The 25,012-nt window shown below is 54.5% G+C and overlaps 1 protein-coding gene across 1 annotated transcript; it reads right to left on the bottom strand.

Moving 5' to 3' along the window:
- Positions 1-61: 61 nt before the first annotated feature.
- On the bottom strand, positions 62-21,975 carry CPLANE1 (ciliogenesis and planar polarity effector complex subunit 1). Its single transcript, XM_078622570.1, has 20 exons — positions 21,710-21,975; positions 20,132-20,226; positions 18,939-19,074; positions 18,279-18,404; positions 16,957-17,192; positions 15,889-15,995; positions 13,762-13,918; positions 12,452-12,555; positions 11,442-11,624; positions 10,625-10,746; positions 10,317-10,438; positions 9,995-10,165; positions 9,236-9,492; positions 7,673-8,413; positions 3,269-3,465; positions 2,616-2,696; positions 1,917-2,057; positions 1,616-1,756; positions 1,056-1,341; positions 62-604 (listed from the first exon to the last, which is right to left on the bottom strand). Exons 2-20 carry the CDS (start codon positions 20,210-20,212, stop codon positions 259-261), a joined length of 3,735 nt encoding a protein of 1,244 aa, XP_078478696.1. The 5' UTR covers positions 20,213-20,226; positions 21,710-21,975; the 3' UTR covers positions 62-258.
- Between the last annotated feature and the right edge of the window lie 3,037 nt (positions 21,976-25,012).

The following is a 25,012-nucleotide window of genomic DNA, read 5'->3' as shown; positions in this document are numbered from 1 at the left end:
TGTACTGTCACATGTACAGAGACATCTACCAACACCTGTACCGTCACATGTACTGTCACATGTACAGAGACATCTACCAACACCTGTACCGTCACATGTACTGTCACATGTACAGAGACATCTACCAACACCTGTACCGTCACATGTACTGTCACATGTACAGAGACATCTACCAACACCTGTACCGTCACATGTACCGCTCACACATGTGTGTGGGTTTTCTCCAGGTGGTCTCGTTTTCTCCCACGTGAACACTCATTAATTGACCGATTCCACCTTAATATATAGAGGACCACAGAACCTTGGCAAGTGTCGGCACTGGCTCATTGCGTGGCTGCTACTGCCTTCCTGCTCGACATCATCACCGGGGGAGTGGTGGCGCAGACTTTTCCATTTCGACCACCAGCCCCGCGGACAGAAACCACCGCCGCCGCCGATGCGGCACTTACCGGACGCGGTGCCGGCTGTTACATCGGCCGCCCGGGCTCCGTCCGGGTCCATCTGCGGCGCCGTTAAAGGCGTCTGCAGCAGCGCCTGCAGCTTCTCCTGCAAGATCCTTGCGGGTCGGAGGTCGTCGGGGAGTTGCAGTGACACCCGCGGTGGCCTAGGAGAGCAAATGGACGACAAGGGGCCTCACTGGAAAGGCCATCTCCACAATGTGTTTGGATCATCTTTACGACTTGTGACAGACACAGACGGACGGACGGGCAGAGTTTATGCATTCATGATTTCAGCATTAGTTGGAAAGCATTAAAAAATCCGTCACTATTCATCGAACTGAGTTTCGGGTTTCAAGTTGATTCTGTCTCATTTGCAAGAGTGAGTGACCTGGGTCACACTCTTTTTTGCGGTAAAGTCACGTAGGTAAAAAATAAAATTAATAAAAGTAAAATAAAAAATCACGACGTTTCGGAGGCAACACAAGCTTCAGGTGGAACCGTCACAGCACGATTGCTGTATCAAGTAATCAAGTGACTGGGTCACCACAATGCCAACAGTCAAACGAACCAAAAAAAATCGAACGCACGAGGAGAGACTTGCGCAACTCAACTCACCCCGCGGGATCGGCGCCAGCTAGACTGCGGTTGTGGCGGCGGCGGCGGTGGAGGTGGCGGTTTTGGTGGTGGTGGTCGTGCGAGCAGTACGCCAGGCCGACGGCCACCGCCGTCTTCCAGTCGCCGAGCGTGCGCGCGAGCCACACGGCCTCCGCGTGGAGCCCCGCCACGAGCAGCAGCTCCAGCGCGTACTCGGGGCTCCAGGCCGACGACACGCGCTGGGCCCGTGCGCTCGCGCTCACGCCGGCGCGGCTCACCGGCAGCAAGCGCCACCGCGGGGGAGGAGCTGCCGACGGTACAAGCGACCGTCAGCAGCATCAGCAGCAGCAGCATGAGCAGCAGAATCACCAGTATCAGCATCAGCACACGCACTCTCGCACCGGAACGACTCGCATTATCGTCATCATGCTTATCATCGTCTCACCATCATCAAAATCACTGACATTTTCAGCATCTGCAGCGTCACCACTCCGCTCGGTACCCACTGTGCTACGTGCATTACGCATGATTGCTCTGAATTGTGAAGAGCGACGAACTGGGAGTTTGCCGCAGCCCCGTACCTGCCGTCGTGTGCAGCGGTGGCAGCGTCTGCACGCTGTGCGGTGGGAACACGTAGAGTGCACGGTTGGTGAAGTATGCCGCCATGAACCGGCCCATGGAGCGAACCACAGCCAGCGCCGCCCGCTCACAAATCCCCGGCGCTGCGGGCGAGGCGAGCGGCACGAGGCGGCGGTTAGCGACGCGGACCACAGCGCCTTCACCGTGCTAACAGCACTCACCACAACAGCCTCTTAAAGCTACACACAGGAGATCTTCATCTTTGTACGTGTCTCGGATGTGTCTCGGATGTGTACGAGTCACCTGTGTCGGTGTGCGGTTGCAGGAGGCGTGCGGCCATGCGGTCGCACAGGCAGAGTGCGGGGAGCAGGTGGAGCGCACGCAGGTGAGCGTAGAGCAGCGCCAGGCAGTGGCGCGTCTGCAGGTGAGCGCCTCGCCTCCCCCCTGCCGCAAAACCATCGCCACCGTTTACACCGCGATGCCACTCGTCGTGATGCAGAGGTCGCAACCGGGTACCCGATACCCGTACCCTACCCGATACCCGGCTACCCGTACCCGGCTGGGTACGGCTACCCGTTTGCGACCCTGGTGCGGCCGGGTACGGGTACGGGTAGGCCGTGAGTCACTGGTGAGTCACCGTTTGTCACTCATTTCCCAACTTCTTGTCTATTCTCACAATTCAAGTTCCTAGAATCAACCCACCCACGCCTGCAACATGGCTTCATCCCAGAGGTCGCAATCGGGTACCCAATACCCGTACCCTACCCGATACCCGGCTGGGTACGGGTAGCCGGTTATCGGGTAGGGTACGGGTACCCGTTTGCGACCCTGGTGCGGCCGGGTACAGGTAAGGAATCAAAACCCGTTTGCGACCTCTGCCGTGATGCGACTCGCCGCGGCGGTGACAGTTTGGTGCACGTCGGCCGTCACCGATCCCGCACAACGGTGCTCACGATCGCCAAGCCGCAGGCCCGACGGCCACGGCTCCGGCCGGTTCCGTACCTGAGTCGGTGTCTTCCAGCACCGCCCTCCGCCAGGTGTGCACTGCCTCGTGGTATGAGCCGCTCAGGTAAAGTTCCTCTCCTGCGCGACAAACACACAGATGCCCCCAAGAGCTAACACAGGTAACTCACACACAGGTGGCGCGCACACACACCGACACGGCTAACACAGACATGCTGGGTTTCATTGCGCAGTGCACTCGCCACAACAATACCGCTCCCGGCTGGGTAACACACAAGTAGCCAACCGTGCTAATCGGTGCGGGGGAAGGACAACAAACTAAACACAAAAAAGTAGTTCTCAAGAAATGAGATTTCAATCGAGATTAAAAAACTATCAAGCTGGTGGAGGTGGTACAAGTAATGGTAGTAATAGTGATCATGCTGCTGATGATGATGATGGTGGTGGGTTTAGTGGTGGAAATTGTTGCGAATTATATTGATACCTATTATGACGAGCGTGGTGGTAGCAATGGTGGCGATGCCACTGCTGACAATGATGGCAGTGGTGATGGTGCTGCTACCGATGAGCAAGATGGCAGTGATGGTGGAAAGCTGTGATCATGCTGTGCTATCGGTGGTGCCGATGATCATGATAATGACGATGCCATCGCTGCTTCCGATGTCATCTCCGGCCCGGCACAGTAAACGCACCGGCAATGTCAAGCAACGGTCTCTGCCGTGGAAAGCTCCCGTCCACGCACTGCAGGCGCGCCTGCACCGCCGCAGCGATACGCGAGGCCACCAGCCGCTCCTGGGCGGCCCCGTCGTCACATTCATCAGCACCGTGCCGCAGCTGCTGCTGGAACTGCAAAACGTGTCTGTACAGCAGCCTCCAGCAGGCGACGAGCCTGGACGCGCACAGAGAGAGCGAGAGGCGCGGACAGCCGCGATGAACCCGGCGGGAAAGTACTGTCAGGAACACGTCATTGGAGAGGGTACCCGAGAATTTTAAACCAGCTCCTGTCGCACTTGCAAACGAGATGTTAATGCCTCTGAAGGGATTGTCCTCGTCAAATATTTTAATACAAACATTTACACTCTGAGCCTGGCCTGTATCGGGTAGCCCTGGGAAGTCAGAATTAAGATCGGGAAATTAATGCAGTCATGAGATATATTCTTCAACTTACTGGTGAGTGAGCTGAAATGATAAGCATTACGAATTATTAAGGATAATTACCGTGTCCGATGCTGGTAGATGTGACAATTTAATTCGTTTGGCTATCAGGTGGTGGATGGTTTGAACGACAAAAATGTGTCAAGATCACATACGTGGCCTAACCAAGGAATCTATTACGAATCATAATGATGGCCGCAGAAAAGCCAACGTGTTCAGTGCAAATTGTTTAACCATGCAAGAACTGGGTGGGCAAAGGAAGTGTGGAAGAGTAAAAGGTGGGGAGGACCGATCCGAAAATCACTCTCCGCCACTGATATTAGCCGTGGCCAGGGCTGGAATTCAAGGCACGGGATTCATAGGGCAGTGGCTCAGCCACTGCATCACAGCTACCGCCCCCGTCTAGAGAAACAGAGTTGTTTATTTCCCGTGAATATTATTTATATTTTTCCTTATGTGGTCAAAGACTCGATTGAAACAACTTCAGAAGTACTAGAATACACGCAGACACAGAGACACGCAGACACAGAGACACGCAGACACAGCGACACGCAGACACAGAGACACGCAGACACAGAGACACGCAGACACAGAGACACGCAGACACAGAGACACGCAGACACAGAGACACGCAGACACAGCGACACGCAGACACAGAGACACGCAGACACAGCGACACGCAGACACAGAGACACACAGACACAGAGACACACAGCCACGGAGACACACAAATAGAGAGACGCAGACACAGAGACACGCAGCCACGGAGACACGCAGACACAGAGACACGCAGACACAGAGACACGCAGACACAGAGACACGCAGCCACGGAGACACGCAGACACAGAGACACACAGCCACGGAGACACACAAATAGAGAGACGCAGACACAGAGACACGCAGCCACGGAGACACGCAGACACAGAGACACGCAGACACAGAGACACGCAGACACAGAGACACGCAGACACAGAGACACGCAGACACAGAGACACACAGCCACGGAGACACACAGCCACGGAGACACGCAGACACAGAGACACGCAGACACAGAGACACGCAGACACAGAGACACGCAGACACAGAGACACGCAGACACAGAGACACACAGCCACGGAGACACACAAATAGAGACACGCAGACACAGAGACACGCAGACACAGAGACACACAGACACAGAGACACGCAGCCACGGAGACACGCAGACACAGAGACACGCAGACACAGAGACACGCAGACACAGAGACACGCAGACACAGAGACACACAGACACAGAGACACGCAGACACAGAGACACACAGACACAGAGACACGCAGCCACGGAGACACGCAGACACAGAGACACGCAGATACAGAGACACGCAGACACAGAGACACGCAGACACAGAGACACACAGCCACGGAGACACACAGCCACGGAGACACGCAGACACGGAGACACGCAGACACAGAGACACGCAGACACAGAGACACGCAGACACAGAGACACGCAGACACAGCGACACGCAGACACAGAGACACGCAGACACAGAGACACACATATAGAGACACGCAGACACAGAGACACACATATAGAGACACGCAGACACAGAGACACGCAGACACAGCGACACGCAGACACAGCGACACGCAGACACAGCGACACGCAGACACAGAGACACACAGATAGAGACACGCAGATAGAGACACGCAGCCACGGAGACACGCAGACACAGCGACACGCAGACACAGCGACACGCAGACACAGCGACACGCAGACACAGAGATACACAGATAGAGACACGCAGACACAGAGACACGCAGACACAGAGACACACAAATAGAGACACGCAGACACAGAGACACGCAGACACAGAGACACACAGATAGAGACACGCAGACACAGAGACACGCAGACACAGAGACACACAAAGAGAGACACGCAGACACAGAGACACGCAGACACAGAGACACGCAGACACAGAGACACGCAGACACAGCGACACGCAGAGACACACAGCCACGGAGACACAGAGACACGCAGACACAGAGACACGCAGACACAGCGACACGCAGACACAGCGACACGCAGACACAGCGACACGCAGACACAGCGACACGCAGACACAGAGACACGCAGACACAGAGACACGCAGACACAGAGACACGCAGACACAGCGACACGCAGACACAGCGACACGCAGACACAGAGACACGCAGACACAGAGACACGCAGACACAGAGACACGCAGACACAGAGACACGCAGACACAGAGACACGCAGACACAGCGACACGCAGACACAGAGACACGCAGACACAGAGACACGCAGACACAGCGACACGCAGACACAGAGACACGCAGACACAGAGACACGCAGACACAGAGACACGCAGACACAGAGACACGCAGACACAGCGACACGCAGACACAGCGACACGCAGACACAGAGACACGCAGACACAGCGACACGCAGACACACAGCCACGGAGACACAGAGACACGCAGACACAGAGACACGCAGACACAGAGACACGCAGACACAGCGACACGCAGACACAGCGACACGCAGACACAGAGACACGCAGACACAGAGACACGCAGACACAGAGACACGCAGACACAGAGACACGCAGACACAGAGACGCACAGCAACGGAGACACACAAATAGAGAGACGCAGACACAGAGACACACAGCCACGGAGACACGCAGACACAGAGACACGCAGACACAGAGACACGCAGACACAGAGACACGCAGACACAGAGACACGCAGACACAGAGACACACAAATAGAGACACGCAGACACAGAGACACGCAGACACAGAGACACGCAGACACAGAGACACGCAGACACAGAGACACGCAGACACAGCGACACGCAGACACAGCGACACGCAGACACAGAGACACGCAGCCACGGAGACACGCAGACACAGCGACACGCAGACACAGAGACACGCAGACACAGAGACACGCAGACACAGCGACACGCAGACACAGAGACACACAAATAGGACACGCAGACACAGCGACACGCAGACACAGAGACACGCAGACACAGAGACACGCAGACACAGCGACACGCAGACACAGAGACACAGAGACACACAAATAGAGACACGCAGACACAGAGACACGCAGACACAGAAACACGCAGACACAGAGACACGCAGACACAGAGACACGCAGACACAGAGACACGCAGACACAGCGACACGCAGACACAGCGACACGCAGACACAGAGACACACAGATAGAGACACGCAGACACAGAGACACGCAGCCACGGAGACACGCAGACACAGCGACACGCAGACACAGCGACACGCAGACACAGAGACACACAGATAGAGACACGCAGACACAGAGACACGCAGCCACGGAGACACGCAGACACAGCGACACGCAGACACAGCGACACGCAGACACAGAGACACACAGATAGAGACACGCAGACACAGAGACACGCAGCCACGGAGACACGCAGACACAGCGACACGCAGACACAGCGACACGCAGACACAGAGACACACAGATAGAGACACGCAGACACAGAGACACGCAGCCACGGAGACACGCAGACACAGCGACACGCAGACACAGCGACACGCAGACACAGAGACACACAGATAGAGACACGCAGACACAGAGACACGCAGCCACGGAGACACGCAGACACAGCGACACGCAGACACAGCGACACGCAGACACAGAGACACACAGATAGAGACACGCAGACACAGAGACACGCAGACACAGAGACACACATATAGAGACACGCAGACACAGAGACACGCAGACACAGCGACACGCAGACACAGAGACACACAGATAGAGACACGCAGACACAGAGACACGCAGACACAGAGACACGCAGACACAGAGACACACAGCCACGCGAAAAGGCAGCCGCCACGTCGCTCGGCGATTGCTAACCGGATCTTCCCGCTACGCACCTGTGTGCCGGCCGGCTACTCTCTCTGCCGGCGCTGCGTGCGGGGAGGTGCAGGACGGACCTGAGCCACTCCGGCCCCACCACCGCGACCCGCCCGGATAGAGTCGGCGCCACCCGCCGGTCTGCCGCTGCCGGTGCATGGCACAAGGCGTAGATCTCCGCGCCAGTGCCAAGCCCCTCTCGTACGGAATCTGCCATCGCTTCTTCCATCGCCACCTCTGCCGGCGCCTCATCGCCGTCCTCGCCGGGAGGCTCTACCGGCGGCGCAAGGCACGGTTCTGGGAGCGGCGGTTGGACCGGCGGATCTGGCGCCGGTGCCAGCACCAGCCCGCACGCGCGGTCGAGCCACGCCTCGGCGAAGGACAGCAAGGAAAGAGCGGCGAGCAGCGACCGCAGGTGCGAGCGAGTGTCGCCGGTGTCAGCGCGCCCGCCCAGCAGCGCCGCCGCCACCTCCAAGCTCAGCCGAGCGCCGTACGGAAGGGCCCGGCGGTGCCGGCGCCGGCGGTGACTGCCGCGGAGGGGTAGGGGGAGGGGCTCGCCGGGCCAGCAGAGCACCAGTGCGCAGCGCCGGAAGAGCTGCAGCACCGCGAAGGGCCAGGGGTCGCGGCGCACGGAGCGCGACGCGGCTTTGCCGGCGGGGCCGGCGCTGCCGCGGGGCCGATCGGTGAACTGCAGCAGCACCGACAGGCGGGCCACGCACGTTACGGTGAAGGTCATCCAGGTGTCCCAGAAGTCGACATCCCTGGACAGCGCGGTGCAGAGACAGAGACATGCGGGAGATTTTGTTGACGTGTACAGGTAGTCCTCTACTTATGATGGAGATGCGTTACGATGACCCCGAAAATATCGTAAGTCGAAGATGGCCTAGCCTACCCAAGAGTCTTAAAGAATGGTGATAATTTAGCAAAACAGAGCAATTTACAGTACCGTACTGTATAAACTATATACTGTATGTATGTATTAATTACAATACTGTATTGCACCGTAAAATGTAAAGTAAAATAAACAAGGTAAATTCTTAGCCTACCTATATGAACTGCAATTTAATAGAAAGTGTTTTCAGGAAACAATCCTATCTGCTATAAAAACTTTTAGAATGCATTGAACGTATCGTATCGTGGTAACCCTCAAATGAAATCGCTAAAGCTATGTATCATACTTGCATTGAATGTATCGTGACGTATCATATTGTACTGTACTCACCAAGATTCTGTCCGCTGTCTGCATACTTGAACGATGTTAGGTTGGTGATGGCAATTTTGTCACATCGCTATCGCCATCGTAAGATCGAAATATCGTAAGTCGGACCATCGTAACTCGGGGACAACCTGTATGTTTTAAAAAATATATATATATAATTGTTATGATTTACAGGGATCTGTATGCTAGACAGGAGCTGGCTTAATCGCCACGCCGGTGAGTGCGGCCTGACGAATTGAAGCGCAGTACGCTAACCGCGGCGCTACCGCACACACCCACACGTACACACGTCATCGATCAAGTGAGAGTGTCACCAACGTGTCTGCTAATCGCGAACTGCCCGGAGGAAGCGCCCCCCCCTCACCTGAGAGTGAGCAGCAGGTGCCACGCGACGATCAGCCGGCGCTGAGCGAACGAGAGCCGGGCCGAGAGATCCGCTCCGCCTGCCGCCGTCAGCTCCATCTCTCCCTCGGCGGTGCGGGATTCCTCGTGCATCCCCGCAAACTCCACGCGGCCGTGCTCCATGCGCACGTACGGGTGGGGGTCGGGGCCCCCCCCTCCTCCCGCATCCCCCGCCCCCCCTTCCTCTTCGTCCGAAAGGTCGTCGTAGAGGTCGTCGCCCTAGCGACCGGCGGACAGTGTTAAAAGGAGAGCCGGGGAGACGTCTATCGAGACGCGAAAACTTGGAATCGTCATCGGCTACTTCCTTTGTGGTTCACTAATATAATCGGGCCCCTTGAGAAATAGCGGTTTGTGCCTACATCCTGCCTCCTGAAGGTGGGAAACCCCCTAGAAACGCCCTCGAAGCCCATCATCCCTCCACGATCGACAATATCGGTACCACTTTGTGGGGAAATCAACAGTGGTTGTCCTATGGATATGCTTGTCCCCGCCATATGAATGTGTAATTTACACTGCTGGCCAAGGGCTGTATACGGGAGATGAGCACCAATGCCTCAGTACCCGTTTGAGCAGCAGGAAATCGCTTTGGCTTTGTACTTTACAATAACCAATTATCATAATCATTATTATTTAGAGACACGATTGATTCAAAACGGAGAGGGCGCTGACCTAGCGAGAGTCGTGGCAGTAGTTTGGTGGCGGGGAGGGGGGGGCAGCTCACCTGCAGAGCTCGGTGGCCCCCACAGGACCACTCGTCGGGGTCTTGCTGCAGGAAGGGGGGCGGCGGTAGCGGCGGTGGTGGCGCCGCCGTGGCGTCTACCGCCACCGTCTCATCGGGGGGCGGCGCGCCCAGCACCGAGAGGCTCCGTAGCAGCACCGCCTCGCCAGGAAGCTGTCGGAGGCATCGTCGTCACCGTTAGCCACGCTCCATCCGCTGCCGGGTGAAAGCCTGCTCAAGAGTGGGTGCGTTGATCTGGTGAGTGCGTCTATCTGCGGCGAGCCTGGTGAATGTCACTGCAGCGTGCCCGGTGAGGGCGCCGCACCCGCGATGCCGCCAGGCCGATGCGGACGTCCTCGAGCGTGCGGTGGACGTCCTCCAGCGCAGCCTGCACCAGCCTCGCCGGCGCCAGCTCGCCGCCCAAACGCATCACCGTCACCACGTACCCTGAGGCAGATCACACGGCTTCACCGCTCAGTGCCCAAACAGATCATCGTCACCACGTAACCTGCAACACACCACGCGGCTCACCGCTCAGCGCCCAAACGCATCACCATCAACATGTACCCCGAGATGAGTGGGGCGAGGCGGGAGAGTGCGTGCAGGAGAGGTAGAGAGAGACGGCGCCCGTACCATCGGAGGCGAGCAGGAAGGGCAGCCGGGGGTGCGCGCTCACGGAGAACCGCTGGCGCAAGGCGTCCGCCTCGGAGGCGGCCGAGCCGTGCGACGCCGTCGCGTCGGCGCTGCCACTGGCGCTGTCACGTGCGGGGAGCGGAGGGACGGAGAGAGTGGAGTGGTCCAGGTGTCAGAGATGCCGAGCCGGCACCACTGAGAGCTACCGAGATCCTGGGTTCATATCCAGGGTTCAGGTGCCCATCATTGAACCGGGTTCTCGAGTGTGCGAGAGGATGGTCTCCGTCTGATATAAAGGGAACCATCGACTACAGAGAAACCCAGAGGCTGACAGTGAAATCCACAGCCTACAGAGTGACAGAAGTGACTTCGTGGAATAAAGCCAGAAACACAGCTTTCCCAGGTTCAAAATATCCATTAGGTTTTTTCGGTAAAGTCACGTAGGTAAAAAATTAAAATTAAAATTAATAAAAGTAAAATAAAAATAAAAAATCACGACGTTTCGGAGGCAACACAAGCTTCCGTCTTCAGGTGGAAGCTTGTGTTGCCTCCGAAACGTCGTGATTTTTTATTTTTATTTTACTTTTATTAATTTTAATTTTAATTTTTTACCTACGTGACTTTACCGAAAAAACCTAAGAATATGAATCCTTGCAGTCACGAAAGCTTCAAATCTAGAATCAAAATATCCCCTTTGCAGTGGTAGGCCTCAGTTATCCATCGAGCAGCCCTGCGTTGGTAAGGAGTGCTGCATCACAGGCCCCTGGATAAATGGCGATGTTTTGATCATCACGGCCGATGACGACGAAGACCTCACCTGTACGTGACGAGGGGGTGGAGAGGGATGAAGAGGGCCGGACCGAACTCCACCGAGCAGCCGTGCGTGGAGAGCGTGAGGGGCTCCCCGAGGCGAGACACGAGCAGCAGAGCGCCACGCTTGAGCATGCACGCGAGCAGCGCGTCCCCGCTCAGCCAGCTCGCGTCGCTCACCCAGTACGACCTGCGGCGAGGGGCGGCACGGGGAGGCGTCACGGAGGCGTCGTGGCGAGCACCTATCCCACCATTTCTCAATCTCCGCAAACAGCTCTTCCTTCCGATATTAGGAAGCCACTGCAGCTATGCACTTTTAAATCCAGATAGAAAACTAATTTCTTTACAATTTCTTTTAGTGGTTTATTGTCCTTCCCCCCCCACCCACCTCCGATAAGCACGGTATACTACGCACTGTGCAAAAGAAGTTTGACGTACATACATCTCCGAAAATCGCTCCTGCATCCTCCTGAAACTGGCCAACTGGATATCAAATTGTTAATGCCATCCCTGTAAATTGTTGCCATCCCTCAATGCGACATCCGACATCCGGTGAGGAGTTAACAGCTCGCATCGCCCACCTAGCACGACCAGCGGGCGCCCGCGGTCAACCTGCTGTGAGTCCATCTTCACCGACTCTCACGGTCGATCGTCACAGCGTCAGTTCATACGGTTGACCCCCACCTTCACTGTGCCAATCGTTCCTATGTCAACCCACGCTCTTTGACCTGGCCCCGGCCCCGCTCTCCGATGTCAAACCTCACAGCATTAACCCTCAACCCCTGCCGGATCAACCCCTGCCGGATCAACCCCTCCTGATCCAACGCTCCGAGTGTCCGCACGCCCGCCCTCCGTGTCGACCCTCCCGGCCGTATTCCCGTTCCACGGTGAAGTCAACGGCGGACGCGGGGCGCGAGCTCGCGTCTCGGCGGCTCAGGGCGCGCCGTCGGCCGCGGCACGGGACGGCGCGTGGGCGTTTGACGGCGCCGGCGGGCGGGCGGGCGGGCAGCACCGCACCTGATGAACTTGGGCAGCAGGGTGGGGCCGCGGAAGCCGCAGCCCTGCAGATGGGAGGACACCGAGACGCCGCCCGTCGCAGAGGTGAACAGCACCTGGGTGGCCTGCGTGGCACGGACGAGGTTTTACGGTCTTGGTTTGAAGCTTTCGTGACTGCAGGAATCCACACTCTTGAGCTACATCCATTTCAAACCTTTTAAAAACAGTCTGCCTCAGCAGCAGAACGTGATTTCCCACGTGATGATAGACGCTTGTGCTGCGCCCGAAACGTCGTGATTTATTTTATTTTATTTTATACCTAGGTGACTTTACCGAAAGAACCAAAGAGTATGAGATTTTACGATTCAAGTTGATTTTGTTTAAACGGGTGAGGCCACGGGAGGCCGGGACAGAGTCTCATTTGCAAGAATGAGTGACCTGGGGTCATCAAAATGGAAAAAAAAACTATGCCAGTACAGGAAATCAAGCAAATAAAAATTCGAACAAATGGAAACAATATTGGACAAACGTAGATCGATGTTAAATAAAATATTCCCTTGAGCGCAAGTTGGCCAGGATAGATTTGTATTGACCGATCATAATACAATTACAATTATGTTACATAAACATGAAACGGATATTGGGTGACTTTCGTATAAAATGGAAATAGGCAAGGATATACGAGTTAAATGCAGTTGCAAGTGAAGTGATCTGCAACACGGCGGTGAGCTAACTGCTTTGAATGAGATATTAGAGCCCATTTCACGAGCCCTTCATCTGATTAGCAAAGTACATGGCACTTAAGGGATCGAGAGGGCAAATGTTAATAGAAGACATGAAACACTCAAGCACATGCACAGACATACACACACACACACACGTATACAACATGACAACCACAGTGACGTCACCACGGTATAAGGTGCACCTTATACAAAGACAAAGATCCCCCCATATAGCCTTAACAGGCTGTTGGGGCAAGTGCTGTTAGCGAGCAACAATGAAGGCCGGCACGACGTTTTGCCACCTTTGTCTCCCGGGTGGTGATGTTTACACACCGTACAAGGTACTCATTTGAGGCTGAGTTGACCTAGGGAAGGCCCAGGATCGGTGCAAATAATCGTCACCGGTGTTTGACCGTGAGCGGGAATGGTTCAGCTTATACACATACACACATGCTTTCAAGCACAGAACTACACACACGTGTGCATCTAAACAAATATTGTAGCTGAGCGCAAGATCCAGCAGTGGACAGATCACTGCCGACGATGACGATGGTGGCAAAGTGGAGGATGATGATGAGGAAGGATGACTGGCGGCCCGGCGCTGACCTGAGGGTGCCTCTGGTTGACGGCAATGGCGAGCACGTGCCCGTCGCTGGAGAGACGCGCCACGTACGCACCGCGCGACTTCACCGCCTCGCACGCCGGCGAGAGGGAGCCCAGTGCGCAGGCAAACCCGTGCCACGTGGCACTGAACGGTGCCACGCTGGGGAAGGCATCGGCAATAGCGGCGGTCATGCTCTGTAGTAAACAACTCATCCTTTGCTCACCCGCACACACTGTTCATCCTTTGCTCACCCACACACACCGCTCACCCTTCGCTCACCCACACACACCGCTCACCCACACACACCGCTCACCCATCACTCACCCACACACACCACTCACCCTTCACTCCCCACACACACCGCTCACCCTTCGCTCACCCACACACACCGCTCACCCTTCACTCACCCACACACACCGCACACCCTTCGCTCACCCACACACACCGCTCACCCTTCACTCACCCACACACACCGCACACCCTTCGCTCACCCACACACACCACTCACCCTTCACTCACCCACACACACCACTCACCCACCACTCACCCACACACACCACTCACCCACCACTCACCCACACACACCACTCACCCTTCACTCACCCACACACACCACTCACCCACCACTCACCCACACACACCACTCACCCACACACACCACTCACCCTTCGCTCACCCACACACACCACACATCCTTCACTCACCCACACACACCACTCACCCACCACTCACCCACACACACCACTCACCCACCACTCACCCACACACACCACTCACCCTTCACTCACCCACACACACCACTCACCCATCACTCACCCACACACACCACTCACCCTTCACTCACCCACACACACCACTCACTCTTCGCTCACCCACACACACCACACATCCTTCACTCACCCACACACACCACTCACCCATCACTCACCCACACACACCACTCACCCATCACTCACCCACACACACCACTCACCCATCACTCACCCACACACACCACTCACCCTTCACTCACCCACACACACCACTCACCCACCACTCACCCACACACACCACTCACCCTTCGCTCATCCACACACACCACACATCCTTCACTCACCCACACACACCACTCACCCACCACTCACCCACACACACCACTCACCCACCACTCACCCACACACACTACTCACCCTTCACTCACCCACACACACCACTCACCCACCACTCACCCACACACACCACTCACCCTTCACTCACCCACACACACCACTCACCCTTCACTCACCCACACACACCACTCACCCATCACTCACCCACACACACCACTCACCCTTCACTCACCCACACACACCACTCACCCTTCGCTCACCCACACACACCACACATCCTTCACTCACCCATACACACCACTCACCCATCACTCACCCACACACACCACTCACCCATCACTCACCCACACACACCACTCACCCATCACTCACCCACACACAACACTCACCCTTCACTCACCCACACACACCACTCACCCACCACTCACCCACACACACCACTCACCCACCACTCACCCACACACACCGCACACCCTTCACTCACCCACACACACCACTCACCCTTCACTCACCCACACACACCGCACATTCCTTCACTCACCCACACACACCGCTCACCCATCACTCACCCACACACACCGCACATTCCTTCACTCACCCACACACACCACTCACCCTTCACTCACCCACACACACCGCTCACCCATCACTCACCCACACACACCGCTCACCCATCACTCACCCACACACACCGCACATTCCTTCACTCACCCACACACACCACTCACCCATCACTCACCCACGCACACCACTCACACATCACTCACCCACACACACACACCACTCACCCTTCGCTCACCCACACACACCACTCCTCCTTCACTCACCCACACACACCACTCACCCATCACTCACCCACACACCCCACTCACCCTTTGCTCACCCACACACACCACTCACCCATCACTCACCCACACACACCACTCACACACCACTCACCCTTCACTCAAGCACGCAAGCCGCGTGGTTAGCGGTAGCGCGGGAGCCCCGCAATGGGCTGTGAGGTTGGCGGCAGAGCGAGGGAGGAGGCTCGCATCTCACCTGAAGAGTGCGTCCGAGCCGTCGAGCCAGCGGAGGAGGAGGCTCGAAATGATGAGACTCTGGCCAGCGCTGAACACAAACGAGCAGAGGCAGCAATCGCCCAGCTCCTGCACGCGACGGGGACCGGAGGGGCGACACCGTGGATTGAGGCGGTACACATTCACACACTCAAAGCTACATTTGTGACTCGTTTACCTAAAAAAACACTAAGTCGGAACAGAAAAGTAGCAAGTGATGTTGATATAAAGAACTCTGACAGAAGGCTGGGGTCAGGCATGCCCCATGTAATTAACCGACTAATTAACTGGCAAACAAGCTAATAAGACCAATTACTGTGGCCAGCACCTGACCTCTGCTCCGCTGTGCAAGAAGCGGAGCCGTGCTCGTGAGCACGAGTGGCAGCAACCCATTCTCCGAGCCCTCAATCGCACGCACGTGCGTGCAGGAACTAATGCTGCGGTGAGCCTAATCGTTAGCAGCTGCGCTGGGCATTGTGCTCTGTCTTTTTCCACACGTGCAGATTTTTAATTGTTCAGCTCAGCGCTCCAGATAAGCTACGTCCAGGGATCTCAACTGAAGTTCTGTGATTAAATCCTTTATATTAAGTTCACTTGCTTGCTTGCTTGCGCGCTTACGACCGTGCAAATCTTTCGGTCGTTGTTTAACCCACTTCCCGTGATCCAATCGAGCTGACATTTTGCACACAGACTCGTTGTGCGTGACAATTTATTTTCGTGAAAATTTTTTTCCAGAACTTTACACTTTTTAGGAATTTTTTTTTTATATTTAATTACCAATTGCTTAATGGTGGCAGGCAATCATCTGACCCATAGGTGGCAGCCATCTCAAGCCAGAGGACGAGAGGACTCTAGCCGCCACGCATATAAAGGATTTATAGTGAAAAACTTAGTTTTTACGGATTAATTTTTATTTCACTTTCGTGGACTCTTCTCCAACACGAAGAGTTGGAGCATTCCAGATGTTTCCGACTCATGAGGCCAATAGCACAATAACCTGCTGCTGGATGAAGGCCTCCCAACGCTCTCTAGCTCTAGCGCCGGTGCTCACCGGATCTGTGAAGAACACCGCGTGCGCCGCGGCCTCCTTGTCGGCGGCGCCGGGCAGCGGCACGTCGCTAGGCGGAGGCAGCTGAGCCCAGCGGCCGAGCAGGAGTGAGCCTGGCACGGCGTGCGGGGGGCCGTCCACCCCGCGCAGCTCCCACAGCAGAGGCCCGTCCGGGGCCCCCCCCAGCAGCACGCGCCGGCCCTCGTCCGAGGGGAGCACCCACAGACGGGCGGTCGAGCCTGGGAGCAAAGGGCACTTTGAACGCTCGTGGTCTGTTCGTATTTAGCGAGCGGTGTTGTTTTAATTGCAATTCCTTATCTTCGTTGTGTGAGATTTCCTCGCCTTCTAATCGGATGCAACTCTCCAATCGGTTCGGTGGCCTCCTTGTCGGCGATTTTGTAATGAGGTAATCGTAAGGCTCTACAAATCCAAATGCTCAGTAGAGCAGATGGGTGACATCAAGTCACGTGTAACTATGAGGCGTGTGGCGATTCCTTATCGTCTGGGGTTGTAGGACCCCCAGGCAAACATTTGCACAGGTTCAAGAATCCATTTTACTATCATCTCCTGGCCACCTTACAACTCAAGCCCACAAGACTTAATATATTAGGTGAAGTGGCTGGGAAATGACAGTACAGCAAGTGGGTTGTGCGAGAATTCAGATGAGCATTTATCGCTACTGCCCTGGCTGCGTTTGTTGGTCCTGTACAACCGCTAACACCAACCCAGCCATCCTGTCCCTTTGGCGTTCACTTCAAGTTTCAAGTGTATTTAGTTTCATCTTCTTGGTTCTTTCGGTAAAGTCACGTAGAAGGGAAATAATAAAGTAAAAAAATAAAACCTAATAAAATACAATTCTCACGACGTTTCGGCCACAATGCAAGCAGCCGTCCTCAGGTGAAGAACAGGTCTGTCGGAAAAACAGCGTCATTCAGAAAAGACAGCGTCATTCAGACGCTGTCTTTCCGACAGACCTGTTCTTCACCTGAGGACGGCTGCTTGCGTTGTGGCCGAAACGTCGTGAGAATTTTTTTTTTTATTGTTTTATATTAATATTATTTTATTATTTCCCTTCTACGTGACTTTAGCGAAAGAACCAAGAAGATGAATCCCTGCAGTCACGAAAGCTTTAAATCGAAAAGTATTGCATGAGTGACCCGGGTCACCAAAATAACAAGAGCAATAACGTACACACAAGTACAGCCTTGAAGCATATAGAAATAACAGCAAAAAAAAACCATATGCCAGCAAAGACAGCCAAACAGAACTCAGGGCAGAGACAACCGCGTTCCACTTCTTGGCGAGTGGTGTGCCAGGCGCGGCACCTTGTTCGCCCGCTCTGCTCGTGAGCGTGAGCACGGCCGGGTGGGCGGGTGCCGTCTTCAGTGAGTCCGTGTCCTTGTGCCACAGGAACAACTCCCCGCTCACCAGCACGCCAGCGAGCCACGCGCCTGCGCCCGCACACACACGCACACACGGACAGAGAACACAAACCACAGCATCAGCCAGTGCCAGCAGGAATCTGGTACCCACGAAAACCGGTACCAGCAAAATCCGGTAGCCATGAAATCCATTACCCACGAAATTTGGTTCATGAGTAATGAAATCTGGCACCAGAAAAATCTACTACCCATAATATCTGGTACCTCAAGATCTGGTATGAGTTTAATCCAGTAGCCCTGACATCCATTACCCACGAAATTTGGTTCATGAGTAATGAAATCTGGCTCCAGAAAAATCTACTACCCATAGATATCTGGTACCCCAAGATCTGGTATTAGCTTAATCCAGTAGCCATGAAATCCATTACCCACGAAATTTGGTTCATGAGTAATGAAATCTGGCACCAGAACAATCCACTACCCATAGATATCTGGTACCTCAAGATCTGGCATTAGCTTCATCCAGTAGCCATGAAATCAGAGGTGCCATATAAATTGGGCACCCAAGGAATGGGGCAGCAGTGTGGGCGCTTTAGGACTTGCCGTTTCTGGACGGCGCCATGGCGACGACGCGCGGGAGCAGCGAGTGGAGGCGTGGAACGCGGCGCCGCGTTCGTCCCGACGGGAGGAAAAGTACCGAGGCACGGCGTTCGTCCAGCAGCAGTAGGTTCTCCGAGTCCTGGTGGTGCCGGTACCAGCGGCGGCGGCACCGGTGTGGCGCACGGAGAAGAACGGTGCGAGATTAGCCGTGGTATACGGTGAAGGGCAAAAATGGACGTGGTCGGGTGGCTCGTGGGTGGTTCATAATGGCTGCGTCAGAGACACTGAGATGTTTGTTGCATGGCGTCAAAACAACGTTGTATTAAATTTCGATTTAAAGCTTTCCTGACTGCAGGGATTCATCTTCTTGGTTCTTTCGGTAAAGTCACGTAGAATTGAAATAATAAAATAATAAAAATAAAACATAATAAAATAATTCTCACGACGTTTCGGCCACAATGCAAGTATCCGTCCTCAGGTGGAGAACAGGTCTGTCGAAGAGTGACTTTACCGAAAGAACCAAGAAGAACGTTGTATTATTTTACTATCATGCTGGTTTACCCTGGAAAGCCCCACTGAATCTCATGACGATTTTCAGGAGGGTCCTGCCAAATTTTCGCAAGAGGAAGGCGATGATTGCTATGCGTAATGTAAAAGTAAATAATTCGCGGAATCATTACAAAGAAATCTTCTTTATACTTTTCAATGCTCAGCGCTGATATTTCTACCCAACCTTTTTCGTGATGACATTTTAGTGCAGTCACCATCAACTCGCTACACTTTAGCACCACGATTACACAAGGCCGGATGACCGAACAGTGGATTCGAACTCAGGCTCCCCACGGCACCAGCTCAATAATCTCACCCATAAGCCACGTGGCCTCCACTCCCATGCCAAAGGTAGAGGGTTAAGCACCAAAACCAAATCCACGCAGCTCGACACATCCACGGCACGGGTGGTTTTCCACCGGCTATTCGCTGAGCGATGCCAGAACCACACCGCAACAGACAAACTGAACCTGGCTCGGGACGAAACAGGGCCAGGGGCTGGGACAAAGACGCGTCCGGCGCATGTGACGTCAGCGGCACGGCTCAGCTTGTGCAGTTGAAAAACCGGGTGCCTCTGGAACCGTGCCGAACTGGTTGTATGGTGGGGGAAAAGTACGGTAAGTCTTGTGTCAGCAGCAACATCCTACCAGGCCCATCCATCTGATCTGAGGCCATGGCTTCCTTCGCTTGATGCTGGCCAGGGCCAGGACCTCCAATCTTCCCTGCATACTCCTGCAGAAGCCTGCACACACAAGTAGACACACAGGCTGCTGATGATCCTGCAGATGTTTTATTCCACTTATAATGTTACTGATGATGCCGCTGCTAATTACGATGCTGACGCTGATGATGCTGCTGCTGATGCTGCTGCTGATGATGCTGCTGCTGCTGATGATGCTGCTGATGATGATGCTGCTGATGATGATGCTGCTGCTGATGATGCTGCTGCTGATAATGCTGCTGCTGATGATGTTGCTGATGATGATGCTGCTGCTGATGATGCTGCTGCTGATGATAATGCTTATAAAGATGTAACTACTTATGCTGATGATGATGCTGATGGTCACGCTGCCGATGATGATGCTACTAATGATGACAACGTTGCTGCTGCTAAAAAAGGTGCTAATGGTGATGCTGCTCATGATGACAGTGATGGTGCTGATGGCACATTTGATCGTGTGGATGATGATGATGATGATTATAATAATGCCAATAAAGTTGTAACTTCTGACGCTACTGAATATAATGCTGATGATAATGTCGCTGCTGACGATAAATGCTGCTGATGGCAATTACACTGACACTGAAGATGCTTCTGATGTTGCTGTTGCTTAGACTGAATATGCTGGTTATGTTGGTTATGTTGGTGCTGATGCTGCTGCTAAAGATGATGATGATGATGCTGATGATGATAATGCCGCTACTAAATATGATGATGATGATAATGCTGCTGCTGTCCGTGGTGATGCTGGTGATGATGCTGCTAAAGATGCTGATGATGATGCTGCTGCTGCTCATGATGATGCTGGTGATGATGATGATGCTGATACCGCTGCTGCTGATGATGAATGCTGCTGATGATGACTGCTGCTGATGGTGCTGCTGATGGTGCTGCTGATGATGAGGCTGCTGATGATGATGCTGCTGATGCTGCTGATGATGAACGCTGGTGATGATGCTGACGCTGAATTCTGATGATGCTGATGATGAATGCTGCTGCTGATGATGCTGCTGATGATGATGCTGATGATGAATGCTGCTGCTGATGATGCTGCTGATGATGATGCTGATACTGCTGCTGCTGCTGATGATGCTGCTTATGATGATGCTGATACTGCTGCTGCTGATGATGCTGCTGCTGATGATGCTGCTGCTGATGATGCTGCTGCTGATGATGCTGCTGCTGATGATGCTGCTGCTGATGATGCTGATACTGCTGCTGCTGCTGATGATGATGCTGATACTGCTGCTGCTGATGATGCTGCTGCTGATGATGCTGCTGCTGATGATGCTGCTGATGATGCTGCTGCTGATGATGCTGCTGCTGATGATGCTGCTGCTGATGATGCTGCTGCTGATGATGCTGCTGATGATGAACGCTGGTGATGATGCTGACGCTGAATTCTGATGATGCTGATGATGAATGCTGCTGCTGATAATGCTGCTGATGATGATGCTGATACTGCTGCTGCTGATGATGCTGCTGCTGATGATGTGGCGCTCACCTCGACCCCCCGCCTCAACTCTTCCTGATCAGTCCACGCCGCCGCTGTCGCTCGCGTCCATCCTCACCGCCTCGCGGTGCCGCTCTCCGCTTCGCCTGTGGGAGTTGTTGACTTGTTGTTTACCGCTTCTTCTTCTTGCCCACGTTGTTGTTGTTGTTGTTGTCGTTGTTGTTGTTTATTTGTCGGCGACTGCGACCCCCTCACGAGTCCGAGGGCCGCCGTTCGAACCCCCACGCCGCTTCCGTCGTCAGGGGGCGTGGTCAGGGGGGCGGGGCATCCGTGTGACCACGCCCCCTTGACACGCCCACTTCCGGTGTAAACATCCGGTGGGGCGTGGTTTGGCTAGTCGCTGACAGACGTGGGAGCTCCCACGAGCAGATGAGGCTCTGCGGTGGGGGGGGGTCACGGAGCCCACGTGACTCCCCCCCCACCTTGTGCCCCCCCCACCGCGTGCCCCCCCACGTCTTAACAAGTCGCATGCTTCCAGTTATACTGGTATGAACCTCCTGGTTACACCAGCCCATAGGGGATTATTGTGTCCGTCTGTCGTGCAGGGAGGGGCTGGGTGGGGAGGGAAGGGCTGGGTGGGGAGGGGAGGGTGGGGAGGGGCTGGGTGGGGAGGGTGGGGATGGTGGGGAGGGGCTGGGTGGGGAGGGGCTGGTGACCCCGTGGTGCCCTTATAAAACTCAACGTTTAACCTACTCACGCCGGCTTGTGCCCGCCCTCACAGTCAGGCATATTTGCGGAATACACCACGCCGCCGTTGACCCTGGCCATTGACCGAGCAACCCAACGTTCCTACCAGCTCCCTCCGCAGGAGGAATGTGTTCTGGTCAGGCACTGGACGTTACACGGATGTCACAATCGGCTGTTCGTGAGGCCGGGTCCACACCAGGACGATCCGATCCGTTGTGCTGCCTCATGAGCCAACTAAGGTGACAGTCCTGAGTGGTGGTTCACTTCCTCGTTCGGATGCGGACGAAGCAGTTGCAGCCGATTTTAAGTTGCACCATCATCTCGAGAGCCATCGCAATCGATCGCTCCTACCTGCCGACACCTGGTGGAGCGTGCCACAAAGCGTGATTGTGCGGAAGGGGTGCAAGACTGCGCGTGTAAGTGTTTCTACGTCGACTTTCTTTCGCACCATACGTAGAAACACGTGGGCTTTGCCTGGTATGATGGGGATGCTTCAGTTGTATTTGTATGCTTGGGTGATTTGTGTACCTTTCTTGTACTACGATCGTGTTGTTGTTGTTGTATTGCTGTAACGTTCTTACCCGCCCTGACTGGACGTGTGTGAAAAAGAGCTTGATAGCTCATCGGATTCCTCCACTAGAAATACATCTCATTCATAAATAAATCTCATTCATAGATAAATCTCATTCTGAACGGCGTGCCCCCTCTCTCACCCTCGGGGCCACTGCGTGCCCCCCCCCCCCAACCGCGTGCCCCCCCACACCCTCCCCGTCCACCGCGTGCCCCCCCCCCCCCACCCCCGGGTCTACCGCGTGCCCTAGCAGTTCACAAATCCTTGAAAGATCTGGACACATTCTCATCAGTGAGCTCCTCCGCTGGCTGTGTCACCACGTAGCCCGCATGGCCAGCCACCGCATGCCCGGCCACCGCATGCCCGGCCACCGCATGCCCGGCCACCGCATGCCCGGCCACCGCATGCCCGGCCACCGCATGCCCGGCCACCGCATGCCCGGCCACCGCATGCCCGGCCACCGCATGCCCAAGCAGCTTCTGTTTGGCCGCATAGAAGCGGGCTGAACGGGCACGACACGGGCTGGAGAAGAGATGGAGCTGATGTGGTCCGGGAGGATGTGGAGCTGAGTGGATTTGTCAACGACCGGTACCAGCGGTGTCAAGATCGGCTTCTTTGAAGAAGGCTCGTCAAGGACGCTGCTGCTGCTACTGGGCAGTTGGAGGCAGTCGCCCACCACAAACAGCGGAGGGCAGAGGAGCGACGCTCACAACAACGAGCGGAGCGCCGGGCGGCTAAAATACAGCGAGTTGGCACAGCAGGGGGCACAGCTGTTGTGCATCTCTACCGGTTATTTCAGTCAGCCAACCCATGGCACCCAGGTCTGTCCCGTGACCTCCTGCCAGCGAGCCTTCGACACTTCACGAGGCCTCGGAGTGCACCTAGTCTGGCACAAGCGTCGTGGTGACGTCACCGCCACTTAGTAGCGAATGGCGTTGTTGTGGTGGAAGTGATTGGTGGTGATGGTGGTTGCAGCATTAGCGATGATTATGTTAGTAAGAGTAATTCATGGTCGTGATGCTGGTTGTAGGATGATGGTGATGGCAGTGGTGATGGCGCGGGTGTTCATGATGGTGGTGCGTGATGATTCTGATCATGAATATACTAAAGATTATGATTATAATCACGGTGGTGATCAAACAATACACACTGAGCCACGGTCCTCGTGCGCTGTTTGCGTATGGCTGAAACAATGATTTCAGGGTGGTGGTGATGATGATGTAGGCGACGATATAAGAAGAACAGCAGGTGGTGCTATAGTGCAAAAAGTGACGGCAACAACGATTTAATGTCCACGTGAATCAATGACTCGAACTCAGAGCAGTCACACTCACTGTCCGCATCGACTAGACCTGATTTCATATTACAAGTATGTTCTCAACACGCGTACTTTGTTCAGAATGCCTAAGAATCAAAAACAGTCACGTGGGTAAAACATTTTAAATAAATTAAATCACGACGTTTCGGGTGCAACACAAGCGTCCTTCTTCAGCTGGAGACGACTTAACGAAAGCACAACCGCTTAAGTGTGTTTTTACCTCAAGTTTCATTTATTAGGTATAGCCCTGTGAGCCATTCGGCTCTTGAATCGGGTGCAACCGCAACAAACAAAAAACCAAAAACATGAACAAGAAAACATCTTAAAGTGACTATGTGCAAACAGAAAATCCAAGAAAAGACAGCAAAATATTGCAGAAAAAGCACCGTACACCAACGCTGTGTGCAAAAATCCCAGTGGGATGCAAGTCAAACAACAACAACCACGAGACAACTTAGATTAAGGCCATCAGTCTAACTCTGTACTACAACAAACAAACATGGCCAAACCGAAAAAATCACCAAAATAAAGCCATAAAAGCAATGAAACAGTGAGCATAGGAACTGTGACCGAATTTTCACAATAAACGAATTAAACAACATGTATTTTCCAAACTCTGCAGCCATAGCTGCCAAAGAGTATGAATCCTTGCAGTCACGAAAACTTCAAATCGAGGATCAAAAGCAGAATGTGTGCGGAGGCAAAGGCGGTCGGGCGT

Source organism: Lampetra planeri, unplaced genomic scaffold, assembly GCF_965212315.1.
Source record: "Lampetra planeri unplaced genomic scaffold, kcLamPlan1.2.h2 scaffold_162, whole genome shotgun sequence".
Classification (NCBI taxonomy): domain Eukaryota; kingdom Metazoa; phylum Chordata; class Hyperoartia; order Petromyzontiformes; family Petromyzontidae; genus Lampetra; species Lampetra planeri.
Note: the sequence above shows the minus strand (reverse complement) of the source record. Positions and strands in the feature narration are given on the sequence as shown.